Raw genomic sequence first — 26,329 nt, forward strand, 5'->3', positions numbered from 1 at the left:
ACTTGTCTGGGTCCAGCAGCAGCCCTGGTTTTGGTTAAGCTCAAATGGGAAGCAGCTGTGGAGGTGCTGGGAGGCTGAGGGGCCTTTGGCCCATGCTGGGAGGCAGGAGCTGCTGCAGGGAGAGAGGGCCAGGCTCCCTCCAGCAGGAGTTTTATTTTCCCTCCCTTGCCGTGGCCTTTTTAAGAGCAATTCCTGCTGTTCCAAAGTGGCCAGGGAGTGCTGTGCCAGCGGCAGAGGGAGAGCAGAGTCCTGTGGAAGTGTCCGTGGATAAAAGGGGCAGGGTGAGCAGCCCCCTCACCTGGGGTGTCCCTGGAGCTGGGACAGGGGGATCCAGGGCAGACCTGGGGGCTCCAGCAGTGCCCAGGACTGGGGGACAGAGTCCCTGAGGAAAAGGGAGGAGGAAACCTCCCCTGGTCCGGTTGTCGTGAGCATTGGGGATGGGATTGCTTCGTTCCAGTGCTGTGACCATAAAACCATAGAATGGATTGGGCTGGGAGGGACCTGAAGCTCATCCAGTTCCACCTCCAGCCATGGACACAAGACCAGGGCGCTCCAAGCTGTGTCCAGGCTGGCTTTGGACACTTCCAGGGACGGGGCTTCTCTGTCCGAGGATTCCGCACAGTGCCGCTCCTTTGCTCACATCCCCCCCCTCTCCTGCCTTTATCCCACGGCTCGTTTCTCCCATTTCCTTCGCAGGTGGCCAAGAGGCTGGGCCGGGTGCTGTGCATGGCCGGCTTCCCCGTGGCGCTGCCGCTGCAGCCGCCGGGGCTGCGGCCCCCGGAGCGGGAGCTGGCCCCGGGCGAGCTCCGCCCGGCATCCACCGGCAGCGTGGCCTCGCCCTTCGGCAGCGCCGTCCCGCCCAGCCGGGGCTCCCCGAAGCAGGAGAACGGGAACCCCTCCCTGCTCAGCGACACCACCAAACCTCCGTCCTAAACTGCGGCAGATCCAGGGAACGCCAGGAGGAAGGGGCGGCGGAGCCTCCCCGCAGCAGCGCCCGGCACGGGAGGAAAGGGAGGGTTTTTTTTTTTTTGGATGCATTTGCTTTTTTTTTCTTTTTTTTTTTGGGGAAAAAAAATCAAAACAAAAGAACCACACAGAAGATTTCTGAACTGTCAAAAAAGGAAAAAAAAAAAAAAAAGGGAAGGAAGGAAAATTATCCAAAGATGTTGTCCTGGGACGACGCCAAGTGAAGAGAAGGATGCTGGAGGATGGAGGCAGCATTCCTGTTCCCTTCCACACTCCACTGGAGCTGGAGAGCCCTGCACAGGGACCATGGACAGGCTGTTCTCTGCCTTCAGGAACTCCTGGGTGTGACTCCACAGGGAAGGGAAGGGGCTCTGCTCCTCCCATCGGTACTTCGAGCAAAAAAACCCCATCCACACCCACCCCAGCCACCCTCCCAGACCTCTCCTCCTCCCTGGAAACTGGGCTCAGTTCCTCATTCAGGTGTCTATGCATCTCTAGCAACTTTGAAAACAATACCAAAGACAGACAAAAAGGATAAAAAGACAAAAAAAAAAAAAAAAAAAAAAAGGCAAGTCCATGTTTACTTCGTGCGGATGGTACAGAGCCACCCTGCCCTGGCACAGGGGCCTGGCAGCACCCAGCAGCAGGGACTGTGGCCGTGCTCCAGCCCTGCAGAGGTGGCTTTTTCCGTGGGATGTTTGGTTTCCAGGAGCAGCAGCAGCAGTGAAGCTCGGGGGAGGAGGGGTCCCTGCCCCCCTCGCTCCTGCAGCCAGGGGGGCTCGCCCGGGCTGGTTTTATGTTAAAGCCTTGTTCCAGAGGTGGATGTAGTTGCACATTCTGGGTGCTGTGGACACGAGACAGAGCCCTGGGCCCGCCCAGAGCCCCGGGAGCAGGGGAGGGAGTGGGGGGGTCAGGCTGAAAACAATGGGCAGAGTTTTTACTACTGTGAATGAGCTGGGAACTCCTGGGGGTGACCTCCTGTGACTTGTACAGTTGTGAACAACAATCACATGTGGTACTTTTCTCTCTCTCTCTCTCTCTCCCCACCCCTTTTTTTTTGGGTTTGTTTTTGTTTAAACGTTGCACGTGCTGCCGTTTTTCTTACAGAATAGCTTTGGTGGTACTTTAGCTTCTTTATATTGTAAAAAAAGGAAAAAAAAATTCATTAGCCATCACATCACGATAAAAATGCTTTCCAGCAATCAATTTAAATAAAAAAGAAAAACACTTAATTTACAAAAGGTACCTGGCTTTACCCAAGCAGTCTCTGTCCTTCCTTTCCATGGGTGCACAGAAGGCAGCCAGCACCTTGCCCAGCTAAGTTAGAGCCAGAAGCAAAAGGGAATTCCCTTCTCTTTGGGAAGAACAGGTACGTTCAAATCTTCTACAAAGTGATAATCTTTTCTTTCCAGTTAGGGTGGTGCAGTCCTCACCTGGGCAGTGTTTCCTACATTACATGTTTGGCTTTTCCTTATTCCTTCATGGCTGCACAACCTCCCCAACCCAAGGAACTTTAATTTAAAGTTGCCTTCTGCAGCACACTTAGAAGCTAGCTTGAACTGATCAAGGCTTCCATGGAAGCTCCAAAACTCTCTGTGCAGTCCCTTAAGGCCTGCTGGGCACCAGGGATGGTTTGTTGAGGGCCCCAGAGCTAAATGTGGGGTGATGGGGTGGGTGGTGGGACAGAGAGGACAAGAACCTCGTCCTGCCCTTGCTCAGCTCACTCAGCAGGAGCTGGAAGTGAACCCGGTGCTATTGAAAGCAGCAGATTTTAATGAGGGCTTTTTCCCCCCTCTGCTGAGCAGCTTTTACTGGCCTTGAGCTGGCCACAGTTTTATTGGTACCAAAACCAGAACTGGTGGAAAAAGCTGGCAAAGTCCAAGTCGAGGTGAAAAGTCCAAGTTGTGTCACCGAGGTGGCACCTGGGGCTGCTCCCACCTGTGTCCCTGGCTCTGGCAGCAGCTGCAGGTGCTGCAGGTGTGCTGTGGGAGGGCTCAGGCTGCTGGGGGTGCTCAGTCCTCATCAGAGAACTCCAGGTCCTGCACGACGTCATCCCTGCCCCGTGCCAGCTGCTCCAGGTCGGAGCGAGACAGCCCCCGGGGGCAGCTCCTCCTGTGCCATCCTTCCTGGGAATCCTGGGCTGCTTCCCTGCCCTCCTCTGCGGGAAAGGAGAGGTGTCAATAACCCTGCCTCCTTTCCAGGGCACAGTCACGGCAGCTCGTTACTAATTAATGCCAGCCACTCATTAATTGTCCGGAGAGCCCCGCAGGGACGGGCACGGCAGCGGCCTGAGGTGCCTGGGGGAGCCCAAACGGCCCCAGCTGAGGCTGGAGCACGAAGGGAGAGTGGGGGGCACGAGCTGAGCAGTGCCTGGAGCAGGGTCTGGGCACACATTCCCCACTGCAGAAACCCCAGGGAACGCAGGGCTCTCCTGCCAGGCCCACCCTGCCAGCAGCAAGGAAAGGGTTACCCTGTGCCCCCCGTAGGGCTCAGATGAAAGCTGAGGGCACCCCCTGAGTGGCACCTGCAGGGAGCCTCCAGCAAGGCCTGTGTGCCCCAGGCAAGGCTCCTGAACCCCGCCGGGCTGGGCTGGGCTGGGCTGGAGGAGTCTGAGCCTCGCTGCAGGAGGCCCCTGAGAAGAGATGAAAGGGGCTGGGGGGGCTGGGAGAGCCTGGGAACACCTTAACCCTTTGCTCTCTGCACCTCAGAGCCGCCAGGTCTCCCCTCCGGGGTGGGTGAAGCCCCTCCTGACCCCCTCAGCTCAAAGGATCCCCTTCCTCACTCACCCTCTGACTCGCTATCCTCTTCCAATTCTTCCTCGTCCTCCTCGACTTCGTAATTTCCTTCTTCATCGTCGTCCTCCTCCCCAAACTCCTTGCTGCTGGCTTCTGAGCTCTCATCTGAGGCCTGCCCGGCCCTGCCTTTCCCTGGAGGAGGTTTCAGTGTGTGAGTGGAACACGCCAAGGGCAGAGAGCTCAGGAGTGCCAGACACACTGGAGATTTCTCCTCGTTTGTCACAAAGCCCAGCACCTCCTCCTGAGCCATTCATAACTCCCAGCCTTCCGTTCCTGCCTCAGAGCCAGCTGGAACACACAGGAGTGCAGGTACCTCCCCAGCTGCTGGGTTTTTCCTGCTCAGGGCTTCCCAAACTGGATTCCCTCCCCTCTTCAGCCCTTGCAGAGATCCCAGCCAGGGATTCTTTCCTGCCTGACAAATATTTCCCATTCCAGGGGAAAGCTCATCCTGCTGTGATGGAATTCTCTGCATCCCCACCTTCCCTGCTGCCCTGGGAGGGTGCTGGGGTGTGATCCTGCTGGAATGGGCAGGCAGCTCCCAGCTCCACCCGCACCAGGAGCGCCAAGAAGTGACTGCAGACTCCCTTCCCTTCCTCTCCCCTTGGAGCCACACCTGGGACGTCCCAAACATTCCAAATCACAGAAGGAATGCCCAGGTTTGTCCCCAAACTCTGTGAATTTCCCAGGCAGGTTCCAGAATTTACTGTGGCCCTCTCGTGGTCACAGCCCAGGTGACAGCAGCCCCTGCTCGCCAGGTTTTCCTTGTTGGGAACGCTTGGAAGGTCAGTCAGGACAAAACAAATCAATCAGAAGTGCAGCAAGGACAGGATCAAAGATCCCCGTGCTGGTGACAGCCCCTGGGCTTTGGGCTCTGACCTTGTGGGTGACAGAATGAAGGTGCCAAGGGCAGGAGAGAGTGTGGGTCATGCCCAGGAAAAGAAACACAGGTCTGAGGCTTTAAAAAGCAGGAGAAGGAGAGAGGGACAAAAGCCTCCCAAACACCTTCAGTGCCACTTCATCCTGTGCTCTCCCTCCTTATCAGTGACTCTTTTGAACCCAACATGACCAGCATGAAACCCCCTCAAGGGCAGGGCCAGACTGACCCCCACCACATGGAACTGTGGACAAGAAAATGGAATTGTGGACAAGGAGAAGGCAAGCCCAGCCCCAGCCCTGCACCTTTCACAGAGAAGCCTCCATTCTCCTCCTCAGAGTCACTGTCCAGCTCGAAGAGATCCTTGAATTCCTTCTTATCCTCCTCCTTTCTCTCATCCTGCTTCCTGCGCTTGATTTCTGGGAAGTTCAAGTCTTCAAGCTGGAAAGAAAACAAACCCAGCAGTAAGAACAGCCCTCATCTGTCCTTCCCAATGTCACAAGCTGTGTTTAAAGCCAGGAACTGGGCTCTGCCCAGCCTGCCCAGAGCAGCTGGGTCTGTCTGCTGCCAGCTGGGGCAGCCACAGGTTTGTGAGGGGTCACAGGGGTGGGTGAGGCACACAGAGCTCTGCTGCTCCCTTGATCTTCCCCTAATAAACTGCTTTTGCTAATGGAACATCCACTGCTGGTGCCTCAGCAGGGATAAGGATGCAGGGTGTCAGCGAGGGGCCGGCTGTGGGAGCCCTGCAGTGACAGCCAGGCAAGCCAGACTGTGCTGGGCATGTCTGCAGCAGCAGTTCCCCGAGCCCCTCTCTGGTTTTGGGTGCAGATTTTGTGATTTCAGGTGCTGAGGATGCTCAAGGTCTGTCTGCATCTCTGCCCTGATGGAGATCAATGGGCCAGGAGCCCCCGGAGCAGGCAGCCAATATCAATGCCATTAAGTCCTCTCAATTGACACCACCTCAGTGCTCTTTACACCTCTCCGGAGGGGAATTAGGGCGAGGATTTACTTGCAAGGGCTCAGGCCAGCAGGGCAAAGATAATCAGAATGCAAATGAAATCCCAAGTGCTCTCTGAGCATCAGCTGCCCTGCCCTGCCTGGCTGCACACCCCTCCTGGGAAGCACTCAGGCATTAGCACACATTAGGGCTGGCTTGGAAACACTCAGCCCGAGGGCCATAACTCATCTGCTGTCCCTGCCACCCCTCAGAGCACCCCAAAACGCTCTCCTGTCTGACCACAGCCACCCTCCCCGTGCAGCAGCAGCCAGGAACAGGCTGTGTGGAGAGGCAGCTCCCAGCAGACGCAGGATGGGGATGAGGAGCAGGAGATGGAGCTGTGCATTTGCTCCCGCGGCCAATTCCAGCAATTTCTCCCGGCCTGTTCCGGGATTATGGTCCCCAGCTGGGCCATATTGATCCTGGAGCTGAGCACTTCCCAGCAATCACCTGCAGCACCGGGCAGGGAAGGGCAGAGGGAGCAAATCACCCAGCACCATTTGCAGGGGCTCATTTGAAGTCATCATCCTCCCCCTGCTCCTTCTGCCACACTGAGAGGCCTCTGCTCCTCCCAGCCCCGCTGGGAAGGTGTGTGAAGGGAGCAGCACAGGGCTGGCTGGAAAAACCAGCCCAGAGATGCCAGGGAAGAGATTTGGGAAGCCAAATGCAGCCGGGGCAGTGGTCAGAGGCAATGCCAGGCTGCTGCCCTCAGCTGACCCCATCCTAGGCTGGGTTACAGGATGCCAGAATGGTGTGGGTAAGAAGGGACCCTAAACCTTCTCCAGTTCCATGGGCAGGGACTTGGCCTTGAGCAGTTCCAGGGATGAGGCAGCCACAGCCTGGTTCTGCTCCAGCCCCACCACGGGGTGAGCAGGGGGGTGAAAACGTTTTCCATAATTCCCATCATTTCTGGGGGACAGGACAGGCTCCAGTCCTGGCAGCAGGGGGGCCGGGCTTCCACGTTTCCCAGGAAAAATCCCCATTTCCACAGGCGGTTTTGGAAATCAGCACAGCCTGAGCACAGCAAACAGGAGCTGGTGCTGGATGAGCTGTGCCACCCCCACCCTTCTGAGACCCCACGGGACCCTCAGGATGGGCACCTCAAAATAAACCCCAAACCTGCTGTGGAGTGACCCCAAAGCAAAGGGCTGAGCCCTGTACTGACACAGCCCACAGACCCCGTGTTCATCACACACAAGCACTAATTAGCTAATTCGGGGGCCAGCCTTTTAATCCCCAGCTAGAGGCTTCCCATCTACCGAGTCTCCCCGAGCTGATTAGTCCAGATCCCATTAAAAACCATGGGAAAAGCAAATGGAACGAGCAGAAAGGGTCAGAGCTGTTACACGAGGCAAGCTGCAGCTCCCAGCCAGGCTGGGTTTTTTTTTTTTTCCCGTTATTACCTTTTTTCCCCCCAATGGCTGCTAATGGGACATGGATTTTCCCAGCCCTAATGGGCCTCATGGTGTTCCCTCTCCTGCTGGGGCTCACAAAGCTGCATCATTAAGCCACCAGTCCCCACAGAGCCACACAACAGCCCCATTCACCAGCAGAGCTGCCAGGCAGCCTCTTGGAGAGCAAATCCCAAAGCTCTGTACTGAGAGCAAACCCCAAACCTGCCCCTCTCCAGAGCAAATCCCAAATCTGGCCCTCTACTGAGGGCAAACCTCAAACCTGCCCCACTCCAGAGCAAATCCCAAATCTGGCCCTCTGTACTGAGGGCAAACCCCAAAGCTGCCCCTCTCCAGAGCAAACCCCAAAGCTGCCTCTCTGTCCTGAGAGCAAACCCCAAAGCTGCCCCTCTGTCCTGAGAGCAAACCCCAAACCTGCCTCTCTGTCCTGAGAGCAAACCCCAAAGCTGCCCCTCTGTGCTGAGAGCAAACCCCAAACCTGCCTCTCTGTCCTGAGGGCAAACCCCAAAGCTGCCCCTCTCCAGAGCAAACCCCAAACCTGCCTCTCTGTCCTGAGAGCAAACCCCAAACCTGCCCCTCTGTCCTGAGAGCAAACCCCAAAGCTGCCCCTCTGTGCTGAGAGCAAACCCCAAATCTGGCCCTCTGTACTGAGGGCAAACCCCAAAGCTGCCCCTCTCCAGAGCAAACCCCAAACCTGCCTCTCTGTCCTGAGGGCAAACCCCAAAGCTGCCCCTCTCCAGAGCAAACCCCAAAGCTGCCCCTCTCCAGAGCAAACCCCAAAGCTGCCCCTCTGTGCTGAGAGCTGCTCCAGCAGCAGGACAATCAATGTCCCATCCCAGCAGCAGGGGGTTCGGGGCAGGAGCTCGGCCCCGCTCTGTGCTGTCCCCCAGCCCGTCCCCATTCCCCGGCTGCACAGGCCCCGTGCTTTGTGCACTCTCTGCTGTCTGTGCCCTCTGCAGGGCTGCCCTGGGCAATCCCAGCCCTTCCCTGAGCCCTGGGCCCTGCTCCTGGGGATGCACTGTTTCACTGCTGCCCTACCCCGCTGCAGACCCCAGCCAGCTCTGTTCCTGTGCCTGGCCACCCTCACTGCATGAGCAGTTCTCCCTCAGACTCCTGATGCAGCTCCCAGAGTGGCCAAGGAGCATTTCCTGGGGCAGGAGATGTGGGAAACGACAGCCTGGGCATTTATGTCCAGACAGAAAGTCCCAACACCATCCTGGGTGTCACACGATGCCCAGAAATCCAGGGTTTGGTACTCACTCTTTCCTTGCCACTGATTTCCAGCTGGATCTCCTTCTCCCTCAGCTTCTTCCACTGGGTGTAGTATTTGGTCAGGGGCGTCCCCTCCTCCTTCACCTGCTTCTCCCACTGCTCCTGGGGAGAGAGGGGCGCACATTTAAAGGTTTTCCAAGCAGTTTTCCAATAGGAGGCACAAGGTGAAGATCCTTCCTCAAACCACATTTTCCCAGCTCCTGGGCAGCAATTGGCAGCCACACTGGAGAAGGACTCGGTGGATTTAAGCAGCTGCTGAGGCAGGAGTGGTGGGACTCAGAGCTCTCCTCAGGCCAGGCAACGCCTGGGCCCTGCAGGGAGAACAGAGGGAGCCAAAAGCTGAAGTGGAGAGTTGGGAACTGCAATCCTGGGGTGCCAAAGGCACCGAGGGACAGCACAAAGCCCCCACAAAGGAGCATCTCTGGGGGTTTATGGGATGCTTCAGCTCATGGCAGACCCCCAAATTATCTCAGCATGGTGGCCTGAAATGGGAGTTCCCAAATTCCAATTTCTGCCTGCTGGAAGAGGTGTTGAGTCTCAGAGCTGCTGGGAACCCACAAGGGGCTCTCCCAAAATGAGCTCAGTGCCCTCTGGGACCCACTGTTACTATCCCAGCCCTGAGTTCCCTTCTGCTCCAGCTGCAGGGAGAAGACAACACAGGAGTCAAGGCAGATGATGCTGTAAGGGAAAAAAACCACTTCAAATGACAGCTGAAGGCAGGAACCAGAAAGGGACAGATCAGGGGATCCAGCAGGACAAAAATCTGTCCCCTGCCCCTCCAGTGGGGGCTTCTGATCACCTGCTGAGCCCTTGGTTTCAGTTCAGGCAGAGCTCCCTTGAGCACTTCCAGGCCCTGAGAACCACCCAGAGCTGTCTGAGTGCCTTTCTCCTGTCCTGCAGCCAAGTGTTTATTTTTGAAACAAACACTGCTGCAGGGTCTTGGACTGGGCCCAGCCTGGGGAGAGCAGAGTGAGGGAGTGCAGAGCCCATTTCTGCTGCCCAGGCAGAGGGAACGAGGAGGTGCAAACGCTCTAAATGGGGGGAAGCAAATTAGGTGGTCAAAAACCCTTTTACCCTTCAATCTTTTGGCATCCAAGGGCTGAAAGGGGGTGGTGGGATGCCAGATTAAACTTAATTCTCCACCTGCAAACATCCCTTTAGCTAAAAACTCCCTCCCAGAGCTGTACCTGTTTCCCTGCATCACCACAGAGCCCAGAAAGCTTTGCATGAGCCCACAAAACACAGCAGCAGCTCAGATATTCTTCAGCAGATCTCAACTCAGGTGCTCCTGGGGAGCTGAGCCCCAAAAGGAGGCAGCTCCCAAATTCCTGCTGCTCAGCCACCACAGGAGACACGCAGGCAGCAAGAAGTTAAAATAATCCTCAGGTTCTTACCCCAGAGCTGCTGGGAAGGACAGCCAGTGGCAGGGTTGTTGAAATCCCTCTTTATTCAGCTGCAGACCTTCCCCAGCTCCTCTGCCTCAGGGAGAGCCCGGGGGGTCGGGATCTCTGCCTCTGGCGGCCACAGCAGTGCCCACAAAAACACAACCCAACAAATGCCCCCAAACCAGCCCAGTGCCTCGCTCCAGACAGGCAGCAACCAGCCCGAGCCATCCCTGCAGCCCCTGCCCTCGGGGCCCAGCTCGCTGCCAAGGGGTGCAGCTGCTGCCAGGGATGCAGAAATGCAGGCCTTCCAATAAACCCTGTGGGCACAGAGGCTGCCTGGACCCACCAACCACCCTGCTGCAGGCAGATTTTCAGCGGGCAGGGAAGCGCTGGGTCCCTCTCAGATCTCACACCCACAGCTCTCCTGCTCTAAATCATGCCAGGCACAGTGGGCACTACCAGGAATGGGAGGATGAAAGCAATTCCCAGCAGAGGCAAGGCCCTTCCATGCACGTGTGTGCACCAGAAACAGCAGCAGGACACGATTTAGGGGCTGTTTTCCAGAGGCTCTTGGCTGCAGCGCCCTGGAGCCCCAGCTCAGCCGTTTGGCAACATCTGCCCCACCTCACATTCCCTTTCCATCAGCTCCTCCTGCTCCCTGCCAGCCCAGCCCAGTCCCCAGAGCCTCCTGTGTGCCCAGGTGGCCAGAGGAGCCGCAGGCTCACCACGGCCTCGGTGCTGGCCACGCCGAAGGCCGCTCGCTGCCGCCTGCTGCAGATGTGGGCCGAGTTCTCCTGCACCTTCTCCAGCAGCTGCCGCATGGGCTTGCAGTAGTTGGCAACCTTGCACTCCTTCAGGAAGGATTTCAGCTGGGAGGAGGAAAAGGAGAGGAAGAGTGAAAGCAATGCGATGGTTTCCATGAATATCCCCTCGGTGAAGAAGCATCTCCCACGCTCAGAGACCCACAGCACTGCCTGTTCCCTTCAGCTCAGCCCAAACTCCCGTGGGATTTATCACCCACAGTCAGGCCTGGGCTGGGAGGGTGCACAGAGCTGCACTTTGCTCCAAACCAGCTCTTTGACACTGGAAAAGACAGATCAGTGGAGGAAAAGCTCTGAGCTCCTCTGGGAGCCTCTGCTGCCAGGGCACTCACAACTGCTCTGGCTCCTGCTCAGCAGAGAAAAAGGAGGATTGTGGAGCTGCATGGAGCCCAGGAATAACAGTGGGTACGTGTGGATGCTCCATGGCCAGAGCCACAGGCAAGGACTGGAATGAGGGAAGGAGTTAAGGCTGTGGAACCTCAGCTGCCATTGGGGTGGGAATACCCCATACAGGGGCTGTGGGTGGCAGTGATGGCCAGGACTGAAGGCAGGCGTTGAGAAGAGACTTCAAACTGGGGTGGAGGAGTCTGTGGACTGGGAATGAGGGGCTTTGGCTCAGTGGGAAAACCTGGTGCTGCTCCAGGGTTGGGACGGAGCCAGCGGGGTGAGGTTTGCTCCAGGTCTGGCTGCACCAACCCAACTCCAGCTGGCACCCCCGACCTTCCCAGGGCTCAAATCCACACCCAAAATGACAAAATGAAGCTCTCCAGCACCACCACCCTGCTGTGACACCTCCAAACCAAGAACTGAGGCACCAGTGGACGCTCTTGGGGACACAAAGAAGGATGGGGGGGTGTCCAGGCTGATTCATGGCTTGAATTCCAGCGGGCTCCACTGCTTGCTAACAGTTCTCCCCAGCTCCAGGAGTGCTGTCTAAATCTTGCAGGCCAAGCTCTTTGCTGGAGCCATAAACACACACACACACACACACACACAAACACTGCACAGACATTTGATTTAGAGAAAGAGACCCAATAAGGCAGGAGAGGATGGTTAACCACAGTGGAATCCTCCCCTCACCCAGGACCTGGAGATGCTACTGGGAGGGAGAGAAAAGATTTCCAGGCAGCAAATCCATTGCTGCCTTCCCCACCCACGACTTCCAAGGTTCTGCCTCGGAAGACAGAGCTGGGCAAAGGAAGGAGATGTTTCCCTCCTGTCAAGCTCCATCTGAAATGCCAGGTGGGGAGGTGTTCCTGTTAGTCAGGAGGTGACAGTGCCAGCCAGCCCCTCCCTGCCAGGACACTGCTCTCTGAGGGGTGTTGGCTGCAGGATCTCCCCATTCAGGAGCAGCAGGGGCTTCTCTTGTCCCCTTCCCTCCAGCACACCCCAGCTGCCACCACAGCACCAGCTCAGAAAAATGGGAATTCGGACACAGACCTTCCCTGCTTCCCCCAAAGCACAAAGAAACCATCAGCACGACTATTCTCCTGCTGCTGAAGCCTGTCCCACCCTCACCCCCCCGTCCTAAAATATTTATTTTTTATAGGTGCTGCATATTTATCTCCACTGAGACATGCATTTGTCATCCGATTTATCTCACTTGATCCCCCCAGCTGCAGCCCCAGATCCATTCCATCCGCTGCCACACACATTATCATTTTTCTTCCCTCGCAGAAGTGTCACCAGAAATCCTGCAAAATCTCGGGCTCTATCAGTGCAGTTTGGAGCTCTGTGTTCCCTCACACAGCCCCTGCTCCATTCCTGCTCTCCCCCTCCTGTCTCCCACCCTTGCAATCCCTTATGGTCCCACCTCTATCTGCCAGATATTAATGAAACCTAATGAGATCTCAGCCCTGTGTGGAGAGGCAGGGACACAACCAGGGAGGTAAAAGAAGATAAAGGACAGAGAGGGAAAGAAAAAACCGTCTGTGTGTGCCTTTTCCTACCCTGCCAAATGGAACAATCCTCTCTCTGCACAATGAAAGCAGCCAGAACCCCGATGTGTGCATGGATGTGGCATTAAGGTCTCACACCCCAGCCCCATCATTCCTGGCATTGATTCTGTCCCACAGCCAGCCTGCAGCACCAAAGGTTTCTCCCAGCAGAGCCCACAGGGCAAAACCCCAGCTCCTCTTTCTGGAAGTGCTGCAGGGAACCCGAACCCTGCCCAGTCCCCCACTCAGAGCGGGCAGAGGGAATTTCCCTGGGGCAGAGGTGGCAGCAGCAGGAGTGGTGCTGGCAAGGCAGGGCAGGGCAGGGCAGGGCAGCACCTCCTGCCCTTCTGCCTCGCTGCAAGCCAGGCCTGGCTCCTGCCACCTCCTGCCTCCCCTGAGCAGTGCCAGCTTTTCCCCTCCAGCCTCCCACTCCTGCTCTGTGCTGCCTGCCAGGGGTCTGGGGGAGGGAGAAGGCTCTTCCCTCCCAGCCCCTGCTGCAGTGACCACCACGGGGTCAGCCCTGGGGCAGGAGCAGCAGCTTTGAAGTGCCTCCCGTCCCCACTGGCTCTCTTCTCCTTTCATCTGCCGGCTGCTTCCTGCCTTCCAGGCAGGGAGCTTGGGAAGCCGAGGCTGGAAAGCTCAGCCCAGCTTCCCCCAGAGCCGCTGACCAGTGTGGCAGGAGGAGGAGGGCCACAGCCCCTGCCAGCTGGAACAGCCCTGACACAGCGCTGGGAGAGGCGTGAGCTCACCAGGGAGGGGGGATCGGCACAGATGGATCCCTACAGTCAGCTGGAAGCGCTCCAGGAGAAAAGCCTCTCCCCACACGCCTTCCCGAAGGCCCGGAGATTTTGGGAAGCCAACGCCAGCCCCCAGCCCAGCAGACGCCACGAGGCTGCGGGCAGTGGCAGCCAAGCAGGAATCCGAGAGCATCAATCCTCTGCAGAATTCCAGGCTGCTCCCAGGCTGTGTTTGGAAGCCACAGGGCCGTCAGCCGCTCCTCATTCCAGCCAAACATCGGCTCCGACAGCTCCGCTGCTCCGACAGCTGCTGGCTGAGAGCACAGGGCCCCTGCGCTGCCAAGAGGGGGGAGCAGGGACAGGCACAGCACCAGGAGCTGCTCTGCCTGCACACACAGGGGCTGTCAGCTCCCATTAGCCAAGGCAGCCCCTGTGCCAGGCTGGGGGCACAGCCAAGAGCCGTGTGCCTGGCAGATGCCAGCCCCGGCAGATGCCAGCCCCGGCAGGGACACGGAGCTCTGCTTCCCAAACAGCCTGTGGGGCACAGCCAATGCTCCCCCTGGCAGCCAGAGGCTTCCCAAGGTGTGCAGGGGCTCGTGGCACACACCAGGACAAGCAGAGGTTCGTGGCCCCACGGAGGATGGTTCAGCAGCCGCTCCTGAGTTAAACACAGAGGGCTGGGAATGAGGGAACACATTCCAGCACTGAGCAGAGCTGTCTGCAGCTCCTCCCCAGGGGCAGCTCCAGCCTCTGCTCCTGTCACCAGGACAGACCCAGGGAACGGCTGGAGCTGGACCAGGGAGGGTCAGGGTGGGTATCAGGAAAGGCTCTTCCCCCAGAGGGTGGTGGGGCACTGACCAGGCTCGCCAGGGAGGAGGGATGGACACAGGAACTGCACTGGCTCGTGTGCAGGGACCTGGGGAGGAGGAGCCTGAGGAGGGAAGATTGGGGAAGACTGGGAGGGAAGATTGCCATCTTGTGGAGAGCACCTCGGGAGGCCAAGGACAAGGAAAAGCCGGGGCTCGGAGCACAGGTTCTGCTCTGAGACCCTGAAGCAACTGGGACAGCTCCAAAGAGCCAAGAACTCACCTGAGTTCACCATCCCAACCCCATCCTGGAGCAGTTCTGCAGCCTCTGCTCCACTCTGGCTCCCAGCAGAGTGGCAAACTCCAGAGCCACTCTCCCCTACCTCCAGCCTCCTCATTAGGTGCTGTGCCTCTGTTCCTCCCCCAACAACTCCCCAAAGCACAAATAAAAACTAAAACAAAGAAAAGGTAAATGGCTCTCCCCTCATTTTGAGCCCACCCTGAGCTCACTGTTAGTTTAAATGACTTTATCCCACTCTGTGCACGTTCATGGCACCAGCAGAAGTGTCTGCCCCTTACCTGGATGACAGTGGGGAGAACCAGCTCTGGGAAGCCAATGCTGTGGGCTTGGCCATGGAGATACTCCAGCATCAGGTCATAGAGCTGGTCAATGAGTCCATCCTGAGCAGGAGAAACACAAATCAAGCGACTGGATACGACCTAAACCCTACAGATCTCCTACAGCAACCAAACCCTACGGATTTCCCAGGCTGGGAAAGGTGTCCCCAGCCTTTGGGGACAGGACATGGAGCACATTCCTTGTGCTCTGCTGGTCACAGGGAACCCGGGCACTGCTGGAGGCCGAGGTCCCACTTACTCTGAAGGCCTTTTCCTGCAGGTTGGCATTGGAGAGCTTCAGGATCACAGCAAAGTTGATGGGCTTGGAACTCATCCGGCCTGGCTTCTTGTTGAAATCCACTTGCTGGAAAACCTGGAAAAGAAAAAATTAGTGTTAAGGTGATCCCAGCACAAAGCAACCACCAAAAGACTCAGCTAAGAGCATGCAGTGGTGGCAGAGCCAAGAAGACAATCCAGAAACCTCAATTCCTGATCACAGCTTTCCTAAAAATCCCAGCCAGGGACACAGGGAGGGAGCAAACACCGACCACACCTGAAGCTGTGGAGATCTGGGTGTGAAAGGTGCTGAGGTGTGAAGAGGAAACCAACCCAAGCAAGAGCATGAGAAACTCAGGTTTGTTCCTCAGCCCCACCCTTCTCACAGTCAGAGGTTGTACCCCAAAGCTGGAGTGGGTTTTGGAGCTGTCCCTGGAGGTGAGAAGGGTTTCAAAGCAAGACTAAATGGTGCTTACACCAAATTCACAGTCACTGAAATAACTGTCCCAGGGAGACCTGTCCAAACCACTGGGTATGAGGCAGATTCCCAGAGATCCCCACCACAGGATCCCACGTGGCAGTCGAGGGAGGCTGCAGTGGCAACAGGAGCTCATTTAACCAAAAACCAAGCCACCAGTTGGTAACATTTGCACACCTGGCACACCCACAGAGGGGTGAGGAGCGTGTCCTGCCCCCTCCCCACCCTGGAGCACCTCGAGAGCAGCCCCAGCTCCTCTCTGCCTGTGCCCAAACGCCTTGAAATCGCCCTCCCGAGCAGGAAATCATTTCTCTTCCCTCTGTGCAGCAGCAGCACATCCATCACCAGCCCCCAGCAGCCCAGCAAGGTGAGGATGCAGCGCAGGGGCTGCTCCAGGCCGAGGGGAGCAGGAGGGGGAGGCTGCTCAGGTCACAGCAGTGCCCCCAGGCCACAGGAGCACGGAGACTGTTATTGATTTCTGACATTTTATTTGTCAATCCAGGTTATTTGGAACGGAGGGACGAGCGTGGGGGCTTGTGCAAACAAAGAGCCCTTGCCTGGGGAATCGATGCCATAAACCTCGTTATGCACAGTTATTTCTTTGGCCCAAACAGAGCTATTGATTCCCCAGGTCAGACACATTAAAGGCGTCGGGGCTCCCTGCGATCCTCCCACGCCTCCAGGCAGGCAGGGAAGGCAAGCCAGAGGCTTTGGAAGTCGCCCAGGAGGTGGCAGGGAGCTGGGCAGGGCCTTTGGGAAGGGCAGGAAGTGTGGTTCCCATCGAAGGGCTGACAGCCAGGCTGAGGGAGAGCGTGACTGATGTCTAGGAATCCTGGGGCAGGGTGGGAGGGGGATAATGAGGGACCAGAGGGCCACAGGACAGTCACAAGCCAACAGTGTGGCTGAAGGGATAACCACTGGCAGACAGAGGGAAGGATGGGGCAGCACAGGCAGGAAGGAGAGGGATTTTTGGCACTGCCAAGCTCCCAATTTCCACGTGGGGAGCGGGAAGGGAGCTGGGATACACAGTTCCCACTGCCAGAGTGCAAAGCAGCTCTGCACCACAGCACCCCCACTGCATCACCCCATCCATTCCCCCTTTTCCTGCCCTCAGGCTCTGGGAAAAGCCCCTGGCATCTGCTGTGATCCTGAGCTGGCAGCCCCACAGCCGCTCCCAGCTGGGCCAGGCTCATTGCTGGGCCAGCTTCCCCCAGCTCTGTCACTCCCTCCCCTCCTCACTGAGGGCAGGGCTGAGGAAATCTCCGTAAACTGCTCCCATTTTACTGCCCAGTTCAGCCCAGCTGCCCAACTTTCTGCTGGGGCTGGAAGGGAACCCTGCAAGTCACCTCCAGCAGGTACCTCAGCCCCATCCACTCAAATATTCTGAGTATCTCTGAGGACTGACCCTCCATTATCTATCCAGGCAACCTGCTCCAGCCTCCCCACATCACATTGCTGGGGAATCTCTTGGATTTTTTGTTTCTGTGTGGTTTTTTTTCCCCCCTAGTGTTGAAGTGGGACCTGCTGCATTCACCTTCCATGTGCTGCAGGACACTGATCTGCTGCACCAGCAGCTCCCCACTTCACCTCATCTGCAGTTTCAGAGCTGCAGCACACTGGTGGAGGGAGGAGAACGAGGAAAAGCAAAGGTGAGGCTGCTGGGGCAGCTCCCCACCGTGGTTACCCACAGCCCTGCTGGCACAGTAACTGCAGGGAGGGAAGGAAGGAAGGGAGGAAGGAAAGGAAGGCTGGGATCTCACAGACTCTTCAAGGAGAGCAGCAAGACAAAAATAAACCCTTGCCTGCTCTGCACTCTCTCCCAAGCCACCTCTCCTGGTCCAAGATGGAATCGTGCAAGCTGCTGCTCTTGCTCCATGCTGGGAAGCAGAGTCAGAGAGGGGGCAGGGCTGGATGCTGGGGGGCAGCAGCCCCTGTCAGGATGCATCAGGCAGCCAGCTCTCCCTTCCCTTGGCAGCTGGGGAATTCCTGTGCCTCTGGGAATGCACCGACGCTCAATCTGTGTCTCCTGGAGCAGCAGCAGCCACGGGGCCGAGCTGAGAGGCAGCCAGGGCTGGGTTTGCTCGGGGCAGAAGGGAAATGCAGAGTTATGGTCACTCCTTCCACCAGCAGCTCCAAGCAGGCCCTGCAGAGCCCTCTCCAAAACCTGCACACAACAGGGTCACAAACTCCACGGCTGCTCCTTCACTGCCCTTGGATCCAGCTGGAACACAGCAGTTTTTCCCCTTCCTAACAAATGGAGCACATCCCATGCTGGGACCCTTCATTCCACCTCCCAGCCCCAAATCACGGTACCAACACCCTGCCCAGATCCTTCCAGCTCAGACAGGTTTTGGCAGGAACACCTGAGGGAGCCCAGGGTGCTGAGTGGGAACACCTGAGGACACTCAGGAACACAATGGGATCACCTGAGGACACTCAGGAACACAATGGGGACACCTGAGGACAATCGGGAACACAATGGGGACACCTGAGGACAATCGGGAACACAATGGGCACAGCTGAGGACACTCAGGAATACAATGGGGACACCTGAGGACACTCAGGAACACAATGGGATCACCTGAGGACAATCAGGAACACAATGGGATCACCTGAGGACAATCAGGAACACAATGGGCACACCTGAGGACACTCAGGAACACAATGGGATCACCTGAGGACAATCAGGAACACAATGGGGACACCTGAGGACAATCAGGAACACAATGGGAACACCTGAGGACACTCAGGAACACAATGGGGACACCTGAGGACAATCAGGAACACAATGGGGACACCTGAGGACAATCAGGAACACAATGGGGACACCTGAGGACAATCGGGAACACAATGGGGACACCTGAGGACAATCAGGAACACAATGGGCAACACCTGAGGACAATCAGGAACACAATGGGGACACCTGAGGACAATCAGGAACACAATGGGATCACCTGAGGACAATCAGGAACACAATGGGCAACACCTGAGGACAATCAGGAACACAATGGGCAACACCTGAAGACACTCAGGAACACAATGGGGACACCTGAGGACAATCAGGAACACAATGGGCAACACCTGAGGACAATCAGGAACACAATGGGGACACCTGAGGACAATCAGGAACACAATGGGGACACCTGAGGACAATCAGGAACACAATGGGCACAGCTGAGGACAATCGGGAACACAATGGGGACACCTGAGGACAATCAGGAACACAATGGACACAGCTGAGGACAATCGGGAACACAATGGGGACACCTGAGGACAATCAGGAACACAATGGGCAACACCTGAGGACAATCAGGAACACAATGGGCAACACCTGAGGACAATCGGGAACACAATGGGATCACCTGAGGACACTCAGGAACACAATGGGATCACCTGAGGACAATCAGGAACACAATGGGGTCACCTGAGGACAATCAGGAACACAATGGACACAGCTGAGGACAATCAGGAACACAATGGGCACACCTGAGGACACTCAGGAACACAATGGGCACACCTGAGGACAATCAGGAACACAATGGGCACAGCTGAGGACAATCAGGAACACAATGGGCACAGCTGAGGACAATCAGGAACACAATGGGCACACCTGAGGACACTCAGGAACACAATGGGCACAGCTGAGGACACTCAGTAACACAATGGGATCACCTGAGGACAATCGGGAACACAATGGGGACACCTGAGGACAATCGGGAACACAATGGGGACACCTGAGGACAATCAGGAACACAATGGGATCACCTGAGGACACTCAGGAACACAATGGGCACACCTGAGGACACTCAGGAACACAATGGGCACAGCTGAGGACACTCGGGAACACAATGGGGACACCTGAGGACAATCGGGAACACAATGGGGACACCTGAGGACACTCAGGAACACAATGGGCACACCTGAGGACACTCAGGAACACAATGGGCACACCTGAGGACAATCAGGAACACAATGGGCACACCTGAGTGGGCAGACTGGGAACAATTGAGGGAGATCAGGTTGCAGGGTGGGAACACCTGAAGGACAATCAGGGGCAGAGTGACAACACCTGGCTGGGGCCTGACACTCAGATTAGGGACAAGGTGCCAGGGCCAGAATGCAAACGGGGAAGGCTCTGAGTTTTCTCTCTGACAGTTCTAAAAACCAAAAAGAATCCTCACCCTCCCTGCCCCGAGCACCACGACCCCAGAGGGGAGATGCCTCTGTCCCAAAATCTGGCTGGCAGGATTTCAAACACGCAGCAGCAAGAGGAAGGAAGCAGGGGAATGGCAAAGCCACCCAGGCCAGGGAGCAGGAGGTTCATAAACTTTCCACAGGCTGAGGATGTGGTCTGCAAGAGACCTTTACAGCAACCCCAAACCACAAAAGCCTTTGCTTCAACAGAACTTGATTAGGAGTGAGCCTGGCTGAGTCAGGCACTTACCACAGCAGTGTGTGTCCCTCCTCCTCAGTGGCCAGCCTCATGCCAGCTCAATTCCTCACAGATACCTTCCTAACTATTTTTTTTTAATTCTTTCAGGTTTTTTTTTTTTCTCTTCCACTTCCCCTTGTCTGCAGTCAGGAACAACTCTGCCTTCACCAAGAGATGACCACATCAGCAGGATGGAGCTTGGGCAATTCCTGCAGCAGGCTGAGGCTCTGAATCTCTCTGGCAACCCCTTTGCCTACTCCAGGTGCACCAGTTCGAGCCCCTGGGGATGCATTTCCACACCCCACTGGGCTCAGGTACGACTCACAGCCCAGTGAAAGCTCAATCCTGTTTTCTCACCGAGTCTGGTGCTGTTTGCCAAGGATTTTAGGGAGTGAGCAAAGTGGGAGCTCTTGGGAGCTGCTGGTGGTGCAGTGAGGGTGTTTATCAGGGAAAAGGTGCCAGCAGGGACCAACCAACCTCGAGGATGAAGGGCAGCACTGGGATGAAGGTCCTGGTGCTCTCGGCCAGCAGGGTGAGGGCACGGATGCAGTGCATGCGCAGGGGGTAGAACCGAGTCGTTGGCACCAGCCTGGGCAGGAAAAGTAAATAAAACCAGATTCTATTAGGCCAGGTTTAGACAGGAACTGCACCTGCAGCCTTCAGTGACACAGGAGAGCACTCCCCTACTCGGCTGAAGAAATCTGCACAGCTGCTGAAGCCACCCCATAGCTGGAAATAAAATCCCTGCGTTAAACCCGTAACACTGACACAGAAACTCCTCCTGCCACAGCTCAGCTCTCCAGCTCTGCTGGGAGAAAGGGCTCCCAGAGCTGTGCAGCTGAGGTTTGTCACTGATGCCAGCTCCCTGTCAGGCTGGGACTGAGCAGGATTAGCTCCCCCAGGAGCAGAGGGAGAATGGAGAGCAACGCCTAAAGCCCCCCACACCTCATTTCTGTCCCACTCTCAAGCCCCTCACTCAATGACCTGTACCTGAAGTCATGGAAGCCTCCAGCATGAAAATTTTTATGTTTTTAAACCACAGCTCACAGATGACAGACCCAAGCTGATAAATGAACCCCTCCCTCCCCAAAGGACTTGCTGAGCAATCCAGGAGAGCCCACAAAATAAAAATGTTTGACCAGGCACCATAAATCAGCTGCATCCCCCCTCAAAATAGTGAAATAATTATCACTGGATCCATTACAGAAATAAATCTGCTTCACACTCCTGCCCTGGCACCTCTGGAGATGACGAAAGCCATTCTCAGGAATTAATTGATCGAGGAATAAAGCTGTTAAGTGTATGGATTTACTGTAAACCAAGGCCATTCATTTCAGAGTGCGTGGCCATGCCACAGCCTGCTCCACATCCCGGGGCTGGATGCACTGGGAATGCCAAACACAGCTGGGAGCAGCTGCCCAGTCCCTCCAAAGAGACTCCTTTCACCTCAGAGCAGAGTCCCCAGTGCCCCTCTATCACTTGGAATGGCCCCAGTCCTCTTTCCAGGCTGTGGGGTTGGGAACAGCACCAAGGCTTGGTTTGACTTGGTACAGCTCATCCTGTCACAGCCCTGGTGACCAGAGAGGACAGAGAAAACTCCTCTCAGCATCAGCCCCTGCTCCAGGTCAGCCAGGTCCCTGCTCATGATGCCATGAAGATTTTTTGCCTTTTCTTTTATACCCCTGTTATACTTTTTTACAGCTTCTGTATTCCCAGTGCTTTTTGCCTACATTCTTGGACTTGTTTGTCAAGCTGAGAGACTCAACATTTTAGAAGCTTCGTAGTTAGGGATCAGTGTGCCCCAGAGCCCAAGGTCCTCTCCAGAACACATCCTGTAAACCAAGACAGAACCATCCAGGGGAAGGTTCCTTGGGGAGGGGGGCTCACTTGAGCCTCTCATTGGGGAATCTTTGATAGATCTGCTAATTAGTAACACCTATAATGTTATACCCAATGTTGGGAGACACAGAGACAGAGACAGACTGGGCGGGGTGCATCTCGATGCATATGACCTGGACGTGTGCACCTGAGGATCCTTAAAAATAAATCCCAAGGTAAAATCCCTTTTCCCCTTCTAACCGTGTATGCCTCTTGATTTTAAGACCAGGAAAAGGCATCACTCAGGGACACCCAGGCTGTCCCTGCCTTCCTCCCTGCATGTGCTGAGAGGCTGGAACACCACAGGCACCACAATTCCTCCTTTAAGCATACACCAGGGAACAGCCTCACTGTTACAGCTCAGGCTGCGAGCGGGGCACAAACCCGAGCACGCGAGGCCAGGAAAAGTTCATGGGGAAAAAAGGGATAGAACAGGAGCTCCTGCTGCTAAAAACAACCAGCAGCGTGGAGAGATGCCAGCACGGGGATGAGCAGCAGGAACCCGGGGAGGACGCAGCAGGTGCCGGGGACACGGGGACACCGTCCTTGTGCTGGGGCCAGGCGCCACCTCCCGGCACGGGAACGGGGCTCTGCTCCCATCCATCCCTCGGGATGCACACCAGCAGCAGGGCAAAGAAGGGACTGCAGAGGTCACGCAGTGTCCTGTCCCACAGCAGCCCCACATCCACCAACCTGCCTCCTTCATATCCCAGACACCGGCCTGGCTCGCCAAGGAACGCAGCTGGGAGCTGGTTCTGCTTCCCCAGCCCTGGAATCTCAGAGTCCTGGAATGGTTTGGGTTGGAAGGGACTTAAAGCTCACCCAAATTCCACCCCTGCCATGGGCAGGGACACCTTCCACTGTCCCAGGGTGCTCCAAGCCCCAGTGTCCAGCCTGGGATGGGGCAGCTTCTCTGGGAAACGCATTCCAAGGCCTCCCCACCCTCAGGAGGAGGAATCTTTTCCTGGTATCTCATCTGAACCCACCCTCTTTCAGTTTGAAGCCATTCCCCCTCATCCTGTCACTCCATCCCTTGGAAATCCTCTCTCCCCATCGTTCCTGTAGCTCCTTCAGGTCCTGGAAGGCCACAATGAGGTCACCCCAAACCTCCAAAGCCTCGGTAGTCGGTACCTGCAGCTCATGCCAAGCTGAGACTCACCCCACCTCCCCTCTCCTTGGCCCCAGATCCCTGATTTATCTGCCTGGACAGGTAGGAAGCTGCCTGGATCCATCCCCCTGGATCCATCCCCCTGGATCCATCCCCAGGCCCACTGAAGCTCCCCAGGAGCAGCGGGGGATGGGAGGAGGGATGTTTGCATCCTCTTATCTGATCGTTTAAATCTGCTTATCTCCATCACCACTGGGGAGTTTTTGCAGACCAGGTTTTAAAGCACAGATTCTGGTTAACAGAGCTAACAGGATTTGGGAGATCACCAGAGATCCCAAAATTCCCTCAAGGCTCGTTATGGACAGCCACCTCAGAGCACAAACAGTTCATCCACACACACTGACGAGAGGAGGGAATTCTCAGCAGACATCCCAAAAATAACAACTGTGTCCCACTTCTTCAAATCCCAACCAGCAGGCACCAAAAATGCAGCTTCTAAATGTATTTACAGAGCTGGAGATGAGGATTTTCTGAAGCAAGGCAGATCACTGTCCTTGCAGTTACAAGGATAATCTGCCCAGGTTATTCATACTGAGACTCTTCTTACACCAAGAGGAAAGAATAACCCACACCACAACTTTGGCACCACCTAAACAGGTGCTCACACACATCTGGGGCTGGAAAATTTCCATTAAAAGCAGCTTTGAGACCGTTGAGGGTTAAATCCAAATCACAGAACAGTAAAATAACCTTGTAAACAGAAGCAGAGCAAAAAGAATTAAGAATTCTACTCACTTGATGCAGCCAATAATGACCTGTGTCAAGGGGTAGATCAGGGGCTCCATGACCTCACTGGGGTGGATGGTGCTGAGAACTCGACACCAGAAGTACAGGCAGTGGATGTACTGCCAGTTATAGACTGACTGGAAGTTCTCCTGCAGGAAAGGGGGAAAAAAAATAAAGGTGGAAGCTTGAAAACGTGGCATTTGAGAGGTGCTCACTGTGCTTCCTCTCCAGGCTCATTTTACCCAGGAGGAACAGCAACACTGGAGCTGCCATTGAAGTTCACTGGGTACCAGTCAGTGCCTGAAGGAAATAAAGGGAATAAAACCAGCCTGGTGTTGCTCAAGAGTGGCTGCTTTGAGAAGGACGAGCTCCCAGCTTCACACAGACACTGGGATGTGGCAAAGCCCAGGAAATGCTGAGCTGATCACTGGCAGAGCAAGGAGCACTTTTGGGAACGACACCACCCAGCACAGCTTCATTCTTTACACCTGCAGGGTCAAAGTGACAGGCAGCAGGGCAGAGAGCAAACCTGCAGCTCTGGCCTTGCTGGTTGCCACCAAAACCACTGCACCAGGCCAGCAGGGACAGTGCCAGCAGGGACTCGAGGCTGGCTCAGCAGCACAGCCAGGAGTGGCCCAAGGCTTGCACCAGGCCAGGACATTGTTTCCAAGACTCTGGGCAGGTGCTGCAGCAGCTCTTGGTGCCAGATTCAATAAAAGCCCAGCTAGAGCACGAGTCCCTGAAGGAAACCCTTCCCAAAAAGTTCTGCCGGTATCCCCTTCAAAACACAGGAGTCAGCACTCACAAGGTGCCTCAGCCCCCACTTGTGGGGTTTTCCAGACTTTCAAGGCCCAGCTCATCTCTTCTGCGTGGAAAAGCAGGGTACACAAGTCCTGAGACAGGGACAGAATCCTTTAATTGCAGCCACTGGGCCAAACCTTGCAGCAGGGACTTAAAGCCAAGCCACAGCTGGGCATGGCCGAGCTCTGCCAGCTCTCCCCAGGTCACTGAGATGTACCAAAAAGCTTTTCTGAGCTTCTCCTGCACAGGAACAGACGAGCAATCTGCTCTGGTAATCACCTCCCACCACCATCCACCGCTCCATCTAAACAGGCTTAGTGCCTGCATTTGGGCATTTCGGTGGTGCCATTCCCATCTCAAGTTCCACAGCCCTCCCCAGCTGTGAAATCAAGTGGATTTGCTCCTTGTCTGGGCCACAACTGAGGGTGTAAGGAGCCAATGCAATCCAATTAGGGGATCTGCAGCCCAGACTTCATTTATCTCCGCTTATTTATCCCCATGTCTGCCCAGCCAGGAGATTTAGCTGGGCACCAATCCTACCCTGCTTGGGGGCAGCTGAACAATTAATCTGTGGGGTCTGTTTTGCTAAACAGGACTAAATCCAGGATTAGCAATCTGACTCAGATTTCCCAGGTCAGACTGGAGGTGGCTGAAACCAGGGCTGCTCCCCAAAGGTCTGAGCTGCTTTGTCCACCTAAGTCCTTTAAACAGCACGGACTTTGCTGGGGAGATGCAACACCCCAGGGTGGCTCCTAAGCTGCTTTACCCTCAGGTTCTGTGACACAGGCTGCAAACAGCAGCCTCAGAGCTGAGAAGGGTGTCCAAGATGGAAAGTGCACCACAAACTCTTGCAAGTGGGGAGAGAAAAGCGACTCCCACCCCGCAGGAGGGTTTGGGTTCAAAGGGATCATCCATGGGCAGGGACACCTTCCACCATCCCAGGCTGCTCTGAGCTCCACCCAGCCTGGCCTGGGACACTTCCAGGGATCCAGGGGCAGCCACAGCTTCTCTGGGCAACCTGTGCCAGGGCCTGCCCAGCCTCACGGAAGGAAGAATTCCTTCCCAAGATCCAATCCAAACCTCCTCTCTGTCAGTGTGAATCCATTCCCCCTCATCCTGCCACTCCGAGCCCTTGGAAATAGCTGGGCAGAGACTTTCTCACAGCCTCCTTTCAGGTCCAGGGAGGCCACAATTAGCCACCCCCAAGCTTCCATTTTCTCTCCTTCCTGGCTGAAATTTTAGCACAGACAACTCCCAGGAGCCCCGGCAATGGGTCAGCCACCACCACAGCCTGAACAGGGTGACTGCAACTCCTCCTCTCCACACATTTCCCCCAAGGAGGGTGGGAAAACTCCTTCCCCAGCAGGGCCAGGTGCTCACCTTCTTCCTGACGGTCATGGCGCTGCGCAGGTGGATGGCCAGCTGGCGGATGTAGATAAAGGTGTGCTGATAAGAGGTGTGCGTGTCCAGGGCGAACATCTCGGTCAGCGTGCGCTGCATGAAGTTGATCATGGGCAGCACGTTGGGAGAGGTGAACCTGGAGTTCTTCACAAAGGCAATGTACATTTGCTGCCAGGGGAAGAGGACAAGAAGCCACCATGTAAAACAGAGCAAAAACCATTCCTGGACTCCTCTGCCTCTCCCAGGTGTGTTCAAAGCAGGGCTGAAGTGCTGCTTTTGTCACACAAAGGAATAACCCAGCCTGCTCCTTCTCTAGGGGCACAGGAGTGTGTTCAGCTTGGAGATGTGCCCACCACTGCTTGTCAGCAAGAGGACAACGCTGCAGGAGGGTCTGAGCCACACGTGGGGATGGCTGGGCTCAGCTCTCCTGCTCAGGTGCCACTGGGACAGCAAAATACACTTGGGAGCTCAGCTGGGAGGTCAGAGCAGCTCAGGAGGATGTCAGCACTCAGGAAAGGCCCTCAGGAATCAGAGAGATAAATATTCATC

General features: G+C 56.0%; 2 protein-coding genes across 11 annotated transcripts in view; one reads left to right on the forward strand and one right to left on the reverse strand.

Moving 5' to 3' along the window:
- SAMD11 (sterile alpha motif domain containing 11) overlaps nt 1-1,533 on the forward strand; it is a 152,513-nt gene extending 150,980 nt beyond the window's left edge. For all 10 annotated transcript variants that reach the window (XM_032131840.1, XM_032131843.1, XM_032131844.1 and 7 more), the window contains one exon: nt 697-1,533. In XM_032131840.1, the coding sequence (XP_031987731.1) occupies nt 697-933 (237 nt within the window). In that variant the 3' untranslated portion in view covers nt 934-1,533. The remainder of the gene's footprint in view (nt 1-696) is intronic.
- Nucleotides 1,065-26,329, reverse strand: part of NOC2L (NOC2 like nucleolar associated transcriptional repressor) — a 31,869-nt gene continuing 6,604 nt past the window's right edge. Inside the window, exons 10-19 of the mRNA XM_032131851.1 lie at nt 25,760-25,948; nt 23,588-23,727; nt 20,284-20,395; nt 14,880-14,993; nt 14,582-14,683; nt 10,427-10,570; nt 8,305-8,418; nt 4,941-5,076; nt 3,753-3,893; nt 1,065-3,124 (exon numbers count right to left, since the gene is read on the reverse strand). Of these exons, the coding sequence (XP_031987742.1) occupies nt 2,979-3,124; nt 3,753-3,893; nt 4,941-5,076; nt 8,305-8,418; nt 10,427-10,570; nt 14,582-14,683; nt 14,880-14,993; nt 20,284-20,395; nt 23,588-23,727; nt 25,760-25,948 (1,338 nt within the window). The 3' untranslated portion in view covers nt 1,065-2,978. The remainder of the gene's footprint in view (nt 3,125-3,752; nt 3,894-4,940; nt 5,077-8,304; nt 8,419-10,426; nt 10,571-14,581; nt 14,684-14,879; nt 14,994-20,283; nt 20,396-23,587; nt 23,728-25,759; nt 25,949-26,329) is intronic.

The sequence above is a fragment of the Corvus moneduloides genome, chromosome 22, assembly GCF_009650955.1.
Source record: "Corvus moneduloides isolate bCorMon1 chromosome 22, bCorMon1.pri, whole genome shotgun sequence".
NCBI classification, from domain to species: Eukaryota; Metazoa; Chordata; class Aves; order Passeriformes; family Corvidae; genus Corvus; species Corvus moneduloides.